The sequence below is a fragment of the Euprymna scolopes genome, chromosome 9 (genome assembly GCF_053919585.1).
Source record: "Euprymna scolopes isolate OS-2025 chromosome 9, ASM5391958v1, whole genome shotgun sequence".
Taxonomy (NCBI): domain Eukaryota; kingdom Metazoa; phylum Mollusca; class Cephalopoda; order Sepiida; family Sepiolidae; genus Euprymna; species Euprymna scolopes.
Genome location: NC_136490.1, coordinates 63,345,484 through 63,358,794, shown reverse-complemented (window position 1 = coordinate 63,358,794; position 13,311 = coordinate 63,345,484). Strand labels below are relative to the sequence as shown.

At 34.7% G+C, this 13,311-nt stretch overlaps 1 protein-coding gene across 1 annotated transcript; it reads left to right on the top strand.

The window, feature by feature from the left end:
- Positions 1-8,180: 8,180 nt before the first annotated feature.
- Positions 8,181-8,516, top strand: LOC145284578 (uncharacterized). The gene has a single exon (XM_080133492.1). The coding sequence runs from the start codon at positions 8,181-8,183 to the stop codon at positions 8,514-8,516; it is 336 nt and encodes a 111-aa protein (XP_079989618.1).
- Positions 8,517-13,311: the final 4,795 nt, after the last annotated feature.

Here is a 13,311-nt window from a genome sequence, read left to right as displayed (position 1 = left end):
TATCAGGGAGGTCATTTATCAATATAAAGAATAATAAAGATCCAATTTTAGTATCTATGAGGTGGTGGACTAGTGCTTGATTGATTTAGGACTCAAAGATTTTAATGAAACGAGGAAAGAGGCTAATGGGACAATAATTGAGTGGATCTGTTCTTTCACCAGAATTCTTGAAAACTGATACCACAGAGGCAAATTTTCAGCAGTTAGAGAAGCAAGATTCGGTAATACATTTGTTGAAGAGTTTGGAGAGAACTGGAGCAATATGAATGAATAATTTTTTTAAAGCAGGAATGAGATCCGGAATACATGCCTTTGAGGTGTCTAAGTTTTTATGATTTTAAGATCATTAGGTGTGACTTCTATCCGTAAAAGAAGATTTGGTAGAGAATGGTTTCATGGGTCCAAAATGGAGTTGGAGCGAACTGGGCAAGCAAGTTAGCCATCTCGATTGCCGTGTAAACAACCTCATGGCTGTTAGATAATTGGGGAATTGTAGATTGTCCATTATTAACTACACTATTATAAATATATAGAGAGAGAAAATTTTAGCATCAAATGTCAAACAATATGCTTCAATGAAGATTTTAGAACAAATAAAACCATTTTCTCATACACTAATGTTAAATATTGGTGAGTGTGTTTACTAGTATGAATATTAACTAACATTTATTAATTTAAATAAATAAGGATATGTTTAAGATAAAATCATGAAGGGTTATAAGGTTGACTCCTGTCGAAATTTTATTTTTTATCAACGTCGCCAACAACAGTGCAGAAGGCAAGTAGTAGGGTGTCAGCATTTTCGCCAACTTGTAAAATTCCCTTAACCCCTACCCCCTCCTCATCTTGGCCTCTGTTGTCCAGCAGTCGTTTGAATTGAAACCCTTTTCAGCTGGCTAATGTGGGTGCATCTCTCTCTCTCTCTCTCTCTCTCTCTCTCTCTCTCTCTCTCTCTCTCTCTCTGTTAATGCCTTTCCTTTTTTCTTGGTAGCCATCAGCATTGCTTAACGCTGATTGGTTGGGCTGTGCAATGAATTCCAGATATATTTCTTCCGACACTTTCAAATCAATTCCAAAGAAGACTTCGGACAGTGAAGTCCAGTTTTTTGGAATTCCGTCGGGCCCAGCGAGTGACGTAAAATTCTCAACCGTTCTTAAGGGTGGAAGGCCTTTATTGAGAGGTTCAAATTGGTGTTTCATAAAACATCATTTCTTGAAGACGTTAACCCCTTTCAGAGAAAGGAGACCGACGTAAGAGCGACAGAGCCTGTCACTAATTATTACAAGCTGTGGACGAGAGACTCGTAAACAGTGATTTATTTCTTTGTCCCCCTTTCAAACGGATGAAGAAATAGCAAAACCACACTTTTCAGAGAAAAGGAGAATTATGTCGGTAGAAAAGAAAGAGATACCAACCCTTTCAGAGAGAGAGAGGGAAAGAAAGAGAGAGTAAGAAACCCCTTTTTCAAAGAGCTATACTTTTAAACCTTTTGAAGGTTTTGTTTGTTTAAAAAAAAAAAAAGAGAGAGAGAAGAGGAGAGAAAAAGAAAAGAACTTTAAGGGTACCTAGCAACCTGCATGTTTTTCTATTCAGAAAAAAAGAGAAAAGAACTTTTTTGTTGAAAGACTGAAAAAAGAATATTTTCTATTTTTTATGTGTCTTTATTTCAGCCTTTCTGTCAAGTAAGATTTGTTTTTTGTGTTCGTATTGTTATTTTTTATTTCATGTTACTTACAGGTTTTTAAAACCTGAGCTTAGGAAAATATAAGCAACCGTAACTATTTTCTTTAAATAAATTCGGATCATTTTAAACTCATTTCGGGTCTGTTATTTCATTTGCTCATTTTCTTTACTTTGCTTGTTTATTTCCACCCCCTTTTTTTCCTTTAATTTGTTACCTTAAAAAACGGATTTTGGTGACGACCCCAAAATTCCGACACTCCATCTAAAATAAGGTAAACTTCGTGAGAAAGGAAGTCAATAATATTTAGACAGATATGACATCAGACATATGACAAACAGAATAGCAGGCAAATTCTAGTGAATTTGTATTAAGCAGACATAATGGAATAGGTCCAGACTCATAGAAAATGATGTATGCCAAAATAGGCTGTAGGTATAAAATGCTTCCTATTATTTCTGATTTGGGTAAAAAATAAAAGTTTAAAATACAAAAGAAAAGTATTAAGAAGGGTTCTATAATTTTTTTTATTTTGGAAAAATTGTTATTTTAAATATTTTCTCTTTTACAAAAATAATACATTTAAAAAAATATTTAATGAAATTGCCTTTATTTAGGAAATATAAACTTTTTATGTTTTATTTTAAATAATTTATTTTTTTACAAAAATAATTACTCACTGAGGTGGTTTGATATTATTTCGAAAAAATCATGAAAAGTTTTCTTCATTTTTTTAACGATAAAAATATTTAATGAAATTGTGAATTATAAAAATATTTAATAAAATTGACTTTATTTAGGAAACACAAGACCTTTTTTATTATAAAAATAATTACTGTAGTAATTTCTTTATAAATTATAATACTGACATATCACACATATACTAAAATAAATTTCGTTAAATATTTTAAAATAAAATAATTTCTCTTTAAATATTTTAATATTTAAAAGAAAAACATTTCAAGAAACAATTAAAATATTTTGAAAATAACAATTTTTCCGAAATAAAAAATAATGTAAACTATTCACATACTTTTAGCAAAAGAACTTTTATTTCAACCCCAAACCGGAATTAATCGGTAGTATTTTATATCCGGAACCTATTTGGGCCTGACACCATTTTTGCTGATATCAAATTGGGACATATTGTGTTAACCATGCTGAGAAGGCATATTAAAAATGGCTGTGTAACATGGATCAATTTTATTGAAGATTTCAGAATTTTCCTTACTCTCTTTATCTGTGCCTAAAACTAAATGAAAATTCCAAGAGCAAAGTTTCTTTCCTAGAGCTGCTGATCTGTAGAACACAGTACCATGGGTCTGCTTCCCAGCTGACTATAACATGGTCGTTTTCAATTCCAATGTAAACAAATTCTTATTGAGCCGTCCTCATAAATAATCAATTTCTATCCAATTTCCTCTGTTAGCAATCACCACGGTGTTCATACATACAGATGGTGACATGCTTCACAACATATGCAGTATCCAAATAAATCCACTAAGATCATCATGGCAACAAATATACAACATTAGTTGATAACTCTTTAGTAAATTAAGTCAATTTTGGTGGCTCTTCCTGAGTTGAGTTGGTAAGTCTTTCTTGAGTTAGTAGGTAACTCTTTCTTTTGGAGGAAACAATGTTATCCAGACTTAAAAATACCAAATGCAGCCAGAAGTAGTAATTAAATTGATGGTTGGAAAAGTATGTTTTTTTTTTTGTCTGTTTTTGCCTTTTTGTACTTCTGCATAAAAAGTACACTCTCACGTTGGCAAGTAATAATAGAGAAGATTATTTGAATATGGTTTACAGGAAATCACTCCTGAATCTTCTGGCATATCAACCCCTTTTATAGATTATTTAATGCTGAAACTTCAAATAAAAAACTTAGCACAATACTCATTGCAGGCAACTATTGTAAAGCATTGAATGAAAACGAATTTCATAGTTAATGAGAAGTGTGGCGTCATACTTTACCCAGGAGTATTTACCAGTGCATAAGTAAATGTGTAAAATGCTGCCATATCTAATAGATAAAGTAAAGTAAGTTATTTTCTTGATTTTTATCAGTAATAGCCTTTTCCTACAAAATCACTATTTGATTCTAATGAATAAAGTAAGTTGATGGAGCTTCTGCCATAACTAATCAGCAGAGTGTAGCTACGTCTTGTGTTATATTGAGATCCTATGCCAGTAAGTAGAGATTAAATTAACTATATAATAAATTAATCTATATAATAGAAATAAACTCAGCTGCAGATGGCATAATTGAAGCAGGCAAAGGAGGGTCAAAGGTTAGCTCACTAGACAAAATGTGCTAGAAATGCAGATGTCGAAATATAGGAGGTGATGACCTCAAACTTCCAAGAAGAGAAACAAAGTGATTTTTAAAGGTAAGTCCAAGTCAGGAAGCTGAACAGGCAAGATGTGATCAACAATGTAGAAATCTAAGTGAATGTTGCCTCAAGATTCTGCCCATGTATCGTCATCATTAAGACTTATTTAGAAAAACAAGTTAAGAAAATTCATCAAAATAATTTATATGGTCTCTTCTTTAAAGAGGAAACTTTCTGAATAAAACCCTGAAAAATGTCAGAAAGTCTCAAATTTGTCTTCGTGCATGAGTATTGCGGTTTTTAAATTTAAATTCAGATGAACATATCTCGGCTCAAACAAAAATTTATTGATCGAAATAAGTACCATCGGAATCAACACACTTTTTCCAACGCAAAACAAGTGTATTTATGTCAATAACGTAAAAATCTTGCGTTCTGGTGGCGATGAAGTCACTGAAGATGTTTTTGATATGATTTAGGTTTTTGAAGCATTTCTCATGCAGGAAGTTGTCAAGATGCTTGAAAGAAGTGGTAGATGGTAGGTGAGAGGCCTGGAAAATATGGCAGATGAGGCAGAGTTTCATAGCCCAATTCATTAAACATCTGCAGGTTCGCTTTAGCAATGTGCAATCAGGCATTGTTGTGAAGAATTAAGTCTTTTCTGTTGACTAATGCTGGGTGTTGTCAAGTTTCTGATGCATTTCATCCATTTGTTGACAGTAATTAACCGCCGTAATGGATCAAAAAACTGTAATAGATGAGACCACCAAACAGTCAGCATGACCTTCTTTTGGTGCAACTCTGGCTTCAGGAAGTGTCTAACCACTAAGCTGAGTGTCACCAGTTCTCATAAAGAACCCACTTTTCATTACAAGTTACAACCCGGTCAAGAAGCATAAAAGAAGGGAAGACGACATTTCATAATGGCGTTTCTTTTGGTTGTAGTTCAATTCGTGAGGCACCCATTTATCAAGTTTTTTTGTCTTTCTAATCTCTCTCAACTGGTTGGAAATCGTTGTATATGTTATGTCTAATTCAGGAGCAAATTCTCAAACAGTTGTGCATGGATTGACTTGGACTAAGGCTCTTAATTGATTGTTGTCAACATCCAATGGTCGATCACTATGCTCATCATCTTCAAATCTCTCGTCCCCTCCATGAAATTTCTTAAACCACAATTGTGCTATGCGTTTAGTAGTGGTTCCTGGGCCAAACACTTCATTGATATCACGAGCTGCTTCAGCAGCTTTTCAGTCTAGCTTTAATTGAAATAAGAAAATTGTGGGAATTTGCTTTTTTTTCCATCTTGTATTCAACGAAAAGAAGACATAATTGTTTGAAAATTATTGTAATTTAAACGATTTGATAGAGCGAAAAATGCTCTTTAAAATTATATATAATGTAAAGTTATTATAACGAAAACTTATTTATTTCATCATTTGAGATTAAAACAATAAATTCCGCAAGAACTTTCTCCTCAACCTAATAAATTTGTCTTATTTTAAGGAGAAGATCAACAATTACAAGAGGATCACAGCCCATGCATAGAAAAGTGAGAATCAAAAGAATGGAAGACCAGCCAATGTGCATGGAGAAAAAAAGAAGATTTTATTTGGTTTATCTGGTTATTTGATCGCTCACAAGTGAAAATATGCATGTGCAGAAGTATGCATTTACATAAAAATCTATGCAAACAGTTTACTGAACGTTTAAAATGTTACATTGTGCATGCAATACAATTATGTATGGAAGTGAATATTTCGATTCCAATACCCCAAAAAGTTCTGATCTTTATGATTCCCAATGCTGATTCTGATTAATCGTCTCAACAATACTTTTTACTCTGATGGGAGTTTTAAGTTAACTTCTGAACACAACATATTGAGCTCAGTCATTTGCATCGATAACAGAAAGGTTTTGTAAAATCTTGCTCAGTTTTCTTCCCTAAAGTCATCTCCTGTCAATCATACCATATAACCCATGGAACTGGTGATTCGTATTTGTAGTTAATTTCGGAATTATATCAGTGCCAAGCAATATGCAATAAAAATAACTGTGTTTTAAAATGAAGTTTAGCAGGGTATTTATTTGCTTCCTACTTAAGCAAAGTGTAGCACAAAGCTGAAAATGGGCAAAGCCATCTCTTCTGAAGAGGAAACCCTAGCTGATACAAAAATAGCAATGAATGAACCAGTGGCATTCTCTGGTAGGGGCGCTCTATGCAATCAGTAATAATCTCCTTCAAAACGAGGAGGTACTGTCTGGGAGGATGCACCTCCTAGGAATGAGGTGGGCTATACCTGATATACTAGCATCTAGTTTATTACACTGATTGCTGAAGTAAACCTCGGTTGGTATGAAAAAGCTTCAGAGAAAAATTAGATTTAACAGCAACATTTTGATGCATGCAGCACTAATAAAAGCCACCTCCTCAAATCCAACTCTTCGTCACCATGGTAAGGGGAATGGCAATGTGGTAGTGTTAGAACTACTTAGCTAACAGGGCTCTGGTGAAAATCCAGGAGGAGATAGTATCAGGAGGAGATAGTGCATCATCTTTTGATTGTGTCTGCCTCTGCTTGTCGAGTGTCAATGGTGTGAAAGTGTCAATGTTGCTTCTCCGCCATTCCTTTGTGTCTTCAGAGCCAAACCTTTCTCGACTTCGCATGCAACTGCTGAGCCTTGTTGTTCTCTCTATCAGGAGTAAAAACCTGTTATTTTGCACGTTAATGAATAACTGCGATTAACAAGGAGGATACAATGCAAACGAGACAATCTTGTAGGCACAATTTCTATTAGCTTGATATGGATGTTTGGCTTCCTCCTCCTCCTCCTCCTCCTCCATAACAACAAAAACAATAACAACAACAGCAGCAGCAGCAGGGAGATGACGATGGCGAAATGGTTAACAATATGTGTAACATTACACAGGGACCCCAAACGACAAAGAATAACTGGAACTCACTTTTTCGTAACAACAATATTATTCTCCTGACTCTTATGACTTCTCGTTACAGATGTGATGTCTCTTACGTGATTGTTTTCTCAAACGTGCTCTCGAACTTCATCCATGTCTCTAATGTGATCCTCTTCTCAAATGTGTTCTCTCCTTTTTATAGGCTTATTTCTCCTTATCATGGTGTCATTTCACTCACAGCCCAATATTTGTATGTAGCTGTCCATGCTGTGCTATACATGGACTGACAATCTGGGTGTGTAATGGTCAAAACCAGTTCGTTCTACTGAAACACTTTCACTTAAGAACATTAGCAATCTTCAAACATGGATTATCTCTAATAAGTATCCAATATCTTTCTATTTGGACGAAACATGATCCATCATGTGGCTTGCTGGAATGGGCACATGATGAAACTTAAAGAAACTCAAGCGCTTACCACCCACACCCTGCACTAGTACAAGGTTGACAATACCTGCCTTTCAGAGATTAAACTTGCAAACTATCAAACTATCTCTATTGGATGCTGCCTATCATCTCTACTGCAGTGATCCCATGGATGGCTCCGGGCGCCATAGTGTAGCACTTCTCAGAGAATGACCACCTCTGCTGATTGCATCACAAGACTGCCCATTCTGCGAAGACTAGTCTCAATACCTATTAGCTAAATGTTGTTGAAGAGATGGAGCAAGCTACCTCAGTAGGAGATTCCCAAAAGCTTTACCAAACCCTTAAAGTGACAACCAAAGGAAACAGCAGCCTAAGTGAAATGTTTCTGGATATGAATGGAACTCCTATGACAGACTACACAATACATTGGAAACAACATTTCGAATACTTACTGAACACGATCCTCCTTCTAAATGTCCTCCTCCCTTCCTAACAAACCTCCCCGAGTATGATGCCAACTGCGATCCGCCAATCGAGGAAGAGATATGAGATGTCATATAAAAATAAAAAATAATAAAGCTGCAGGAGAGGACACACTTCTGACAGAACTTTACAAGAACTGTCCTAACCTTATGACCAGTTACTTACACCCAATTCTCAACACTGTGTGGCACTCTGAACAACTACCTCAGGATTGGAGCAACAGAATATTCCTCTCCTTCTACAAAAAAAGTGACTGTCACAATTACTGCAATTATAGGGACATTAGTTTAATTGATGCTGCCTCTAAAATCTTTTTCATTTTTTTTTTTACTCATGTTCACCCCCTACAAAGCATATCTTGACTATGCCGACGATGTTGCGATCCTTGGTAAGTTCTACGCAGAGGTCCGGCACACACTCAACAAGGTCAGTCACATGGCCAAATTGGTTGAAATGAGAATCAATGCTTCTAAGACAAAAATTCTCTCTGGTAAGTTCTCCCTACTTGACCAAGTGGCTATAGCCCTCGATATTGGAGTTATGGAGAAGGTTGAAAGCTTCAAATACCTTGGTGCCAACTTTACAGTCACCGGTCAAGTGAAAGACGATATCATCACCCGTATCAACCTGGCTAGAGCAACCTTCAGCTATCTTCAAAAACGACTATGATCTCACCAGGAGATAAGATGTTCCACAAAGTTGCAGATCTACGAGGCCATGGTCAGAACAATTTTTGGCTACTGTGTAGAGACCATCTTCATAAACTTTAAGTCTTCGATTACTATTGCCTCCGCCATATCCTGCTCATTCGCCTCTCTGACCAGATCCTTAACTCGACCATATGCGCTAGACGTAACATCCTTGGCCTGAATGAAACTCTGCTGAAAAAAGAAGACTCTGGTGGTTCGGTCACATGCTGTGCCAGCTAGGGGATGAGTTTGTCCATCAATTAGCGGCACCCAATGCATCCACTGGTTGGAAAAAGTGCCAATGTGGTCAACTTAAGACGGTTTGCAACAGTGAAGGCAGATATAGAGATTGTGTCCGGTCTTCATGTTTTTGGTGTCCGTAACTGGAACCGTGAATGACTGGATCATGCCGTTTACTCTGTTACCAACCAACAAGGGTGGATGGCTTTGATATGAGATGTGGTTAACACCATTGGAGCCAGCTCAACCCATCCCGGGTGAATGCTGTTACAAGTAAAAGTAAGTAATATCTTTCTAGAAAGAATTCTAACTAGAAAGATATCAGGGAAACGAAAGCCAACAATAATCATCTGATTTGAAATGAATAAATGATGCTCAACAACAACAACAACAACAGCCATGCGCACCCACTCAACTGAGAAAAAACAGTTGTCATTGGGTAATATCTTGATATCATTGGAAAAAAAATAAATATCTAAAATTACTGTTAGAAACATTTTCCTTTCATGACTAGAGTAGAGCTCTCCTATAATTTACTTATCAAATATGACAGATCTGCTTCCGTGTCTTATTATTCAAGGGGGATTAACTCTGACAAGCAAGTCAGCCAACAGAATTGAAACCTTTTATATCATTGGTTTTCATACTTCTTACAAATGTATTTTTATTTTCCGCCTTTTACATATTCTATCACTCTCTACCTCTATTCCCCCGCTGTTTCTCTATATCTTATCAGCAATTGTTCACTGGAAGTAATAAGTGGTATTCCCTAGAGATTGAGCAACAGCAAGTCTGTTATTGTTATCATTGTTGCTATTGTTGTTATTATTGTTTTTGTTATTATCATTGTTTTTGTGGTGGTGGTGGTGGTGATGATGATGATGATGATGCATCATTATTCTTTATTATTCTCATATAGAAGTACAAATACATATTATTTTGTCATCTAATTTACATACATGATTGTGGTGTACAGACACATGTATGTAAATTAGATAGCCATATTGAAACAGAGAGTCACTCTTTTTTCTAAATTAGGGATCTCCAAAATTTTAGACCGAGGGGGGGGGCATATTGCTAACTTTTTAAAGCTATACAGCCCCCCCCCCCAAAAAAAATATGACCTGGACGTGTTTTATACTGTTTTGCTAATTAGCTTTGCTCTTTAGTGAAACTAGTTCTCCAAAACCTCATTCTTTTAATTATTTTCTAAACAAAACGAAAAACCACCACACGAAGTTCACACATTTCCATTTAAAAAATTTTTGCTGAATAATTTTATGTCTTCCATAAGAGCTCCGCTGGCCAGATTAAAGATTTTGTGGTCCAAATCTAGCCCGTGGACCTTAGTTTGGAGATCCCTGCTCTAAATGCTCACACACTTCCAAAATGATTTTTTCCCTGTTTTTTTTTTAACTTTTACACATTCTTTCCCTCTTTCTTGCTATCTTTCTCTCTTTATCCCGCCTCTTTCTCCCTCTCTCTCTCTTTCCCCCATTTCTCTCTCTTTTTCTCCTTCTTTCTCTTGATTTTAATAGTAATTTTTTTTATCATTTCGATTTTTGTAAATTATTCAATTATTGTTCAATTTTCCATATTTTATATTTTTATATAATTATATAATACAACAGATTACACTCAAGAATAAATACGCGATGTCTTTATACAATCCTCTACTCTATAATAAAGAGCAACGTGTATTTATTAGTATTTATAGGAATATCCATAAATGTCCGACAAAACCATTTCAAGTGTTTAGAGGCAAAAACGAAGACAAATAGCAATGCAAACCCCCACCCCGCCCGCTTTTATTCTATTTCCTTAATGGGACTTTTTCTTCTTTTTTTCCTTTCTTCTTTCTATACTTATTGTTATATTTTAAACTTCCAGTTTAAGACATTTTCTTTCTGCCTTTTTTTAATTTTACCGATTGAGACGTTATCTTAAATGAATATGAATATTAATGTAAACACGGGTGTAGCACTTTTTTCTTTTTGTTATTTTTGATGGAGGTTATACACTTGTACTTTGTTCGAACATGTTTTTTTCCTCACATACACACACCCAAACACATATGCACAGACAATTACATATATTCACGTTCACGTATATACACTCACATTCATGTGCATACACACACACGCTAACGTACACACATGTACGCACACGTATGCGCACATGTACATACACACACGGGAAACGTCACTTCCCCTGAAAGGAATTCTAGACATGCGCAATCAGAACACTGACCCCGGTATAAAAGTCAACAACAAACATTCAACTTCCTCTTTCTTCCCTTTTGCCTTGGTTCGTCAACCAGACAAGTTTGCGTTCACAGCTCTCGGCTTGAAGACTTTTCCACGTGGACGACTGCTATCATGCACGCGCGGCTTTGCTGAGGCCAACACTCTCTCTTTCCCTTTCTACATGCGGGACTGCCATTTCTCGTCCTCTACTTCATTCCTTTCTTTTCCACGTGCGGAGTCGTCAATGACTGAATGAACACGTGTTCCACCTAAACCCTTTATTTTTGACAGAAAATAAACAACATGTTTATTTTATCCAGCAATTGAGTTTTGTTTCCTTCTTTCCATTCATTTCATTATTTTCTTTTGTAGCGAGTTAGGATATTTATATCCTGGCCCGCAACAACTTTAAAATAATATTTTTTATGCCATTTTCAGTATTTGAATAATTCAAATTATTCTTTATTATTCATTCACTTCTCTGAATTTTTTATTACTTATTTTTTATTACTCTTTATTATTTTTTATTTTTCATTTTTTTATATTTAATATTTTTTGCATAATATTTTATACAATACTTGCATACACTATTTATAAAAATATGTAGAATAATGTACGTTTAAGAATAAATACAATACTTTTAAGCAATTTCCCATATTTCAATAATTCAATTTCAATAAATTCAAAGTATAAAAAAAATAATAATTTAATGAATATTGAATTATTTTTTTTTATACTTTTGATTTTGATATTCATTTCTTTTATTATGCTCACCATTTAAGCATTTGTGGTGTGGATCCTGGCTTTGGAGAGAAATAAGGTATAGTTGCATTTTTGAAAATGTGTCAAGATATTTTTATGTCATCTTACAAAGATTAAAATCAAGATATAATGATAATAAACCTTATGTTTAGAATCCTTATTCCAATTTGGATCGAAGTCCATTAAATCCGTTGCATGAATTTGATTTTAGCAAATGTCTAAATTTTAAGGATTAAGCTTAAAGGATTTAAAAAAAATTGAAATTCAAGGAATTTTGCTGAATTGTTATGAGTCAAATTCAATGCAAATCCGAAATATTTTGATATTGAAATAGGAAGTTTTGCCGATATTCTGCCCTCTAAAACCTCTTTCGGAATATTTATTAATTGGTGTTTAATATCTATTGATAAAATTTCATAAAAATCAGAATTACCTGAATTTTAATTAAGAGATTTAATCCCTTCTTTACTATTTTTGCATAAAACTAAATTAAACTAAATATGACCCATATTACGACCTCTTATGTTGTGTTCCAAAATTCCTAATGATGGGTTAACTAATTTAGGAGTTGGAATTAAACATTTGGCAACCTGACCAAAACTGTACATGCAAATATATAAACATGTACATATATAATTAATGACAATCATAGACACAGTCAAAGATTCATACTATTTTTATATGCACATAATTTGTTGCGATATTCCTTTTTTTTTATACTTTCTCTTTTTTTTTTGATTTTGGTATTAAATTTAATTTTTTTTATGCTGGTATAATTTAATTTCTTTTACTTCACGCACCATTTAAGCATTTGTGGTGTGGCCTGGTTGGCTTATGACCACCTCCTTTGCAGCAGCTTTGGCAATGTCTTCTGACTCCTAGGAGACTGGAATGACCCATGCTGAAGTTCCTTTAAGCTTACTGTTGTATCTCCAGTGAACTCAGCCACCCAGAAGGCACACACACACACACACACACACACACACACACACACACACACACACGCACACGCACACACACACACATATATCCACAATAGAATTAGAAACAAACTTTCTTATGCTTATTCAAGAACTCTAACACTTCAACAAACTTTGGTCTTTCAAAGTAGATTTTACATCACTGTAAAATTGTTGATATATAAATATATTTTGTTTGTTAAATACTGTTTTCTTGTCTTTATTCCCAAATTCCTAACTGGTGACCCATTCATGACATTCATGCTTTTATCCATCGTTTTCATTTAACTACATGTATACTCATTTTTAGAATATAATTATCCACTGACACGTGTTTCGTTACCTACGACTCATCAGAATGTCTGAATCTAGCGAGATTCAAAATTGGGACCCCATGGAAAGAAGCTTAAACCGCTACCACTGTCCCATTTCGCTCGACTGCTGGATATCGTGAGTTTTTATGTAGATGTTATTTATTTGTTTTTGTTGACGATACTTTTTGAATGAATTCAGTTATTTAAACGTAAGTGCATTTTTACCTAAATGCGAGTTAGGAATAATTTTCTCT

What these genes read in the sequence shown, in the direction of transcription:
- LOC145284578 (XM_080133492.1), top strand. Translation starts at nt 8,181, where the DNA reads ATGTTCACCCCCTACAAAGCATATCTTGACTATGCCGACGATGTTGCG.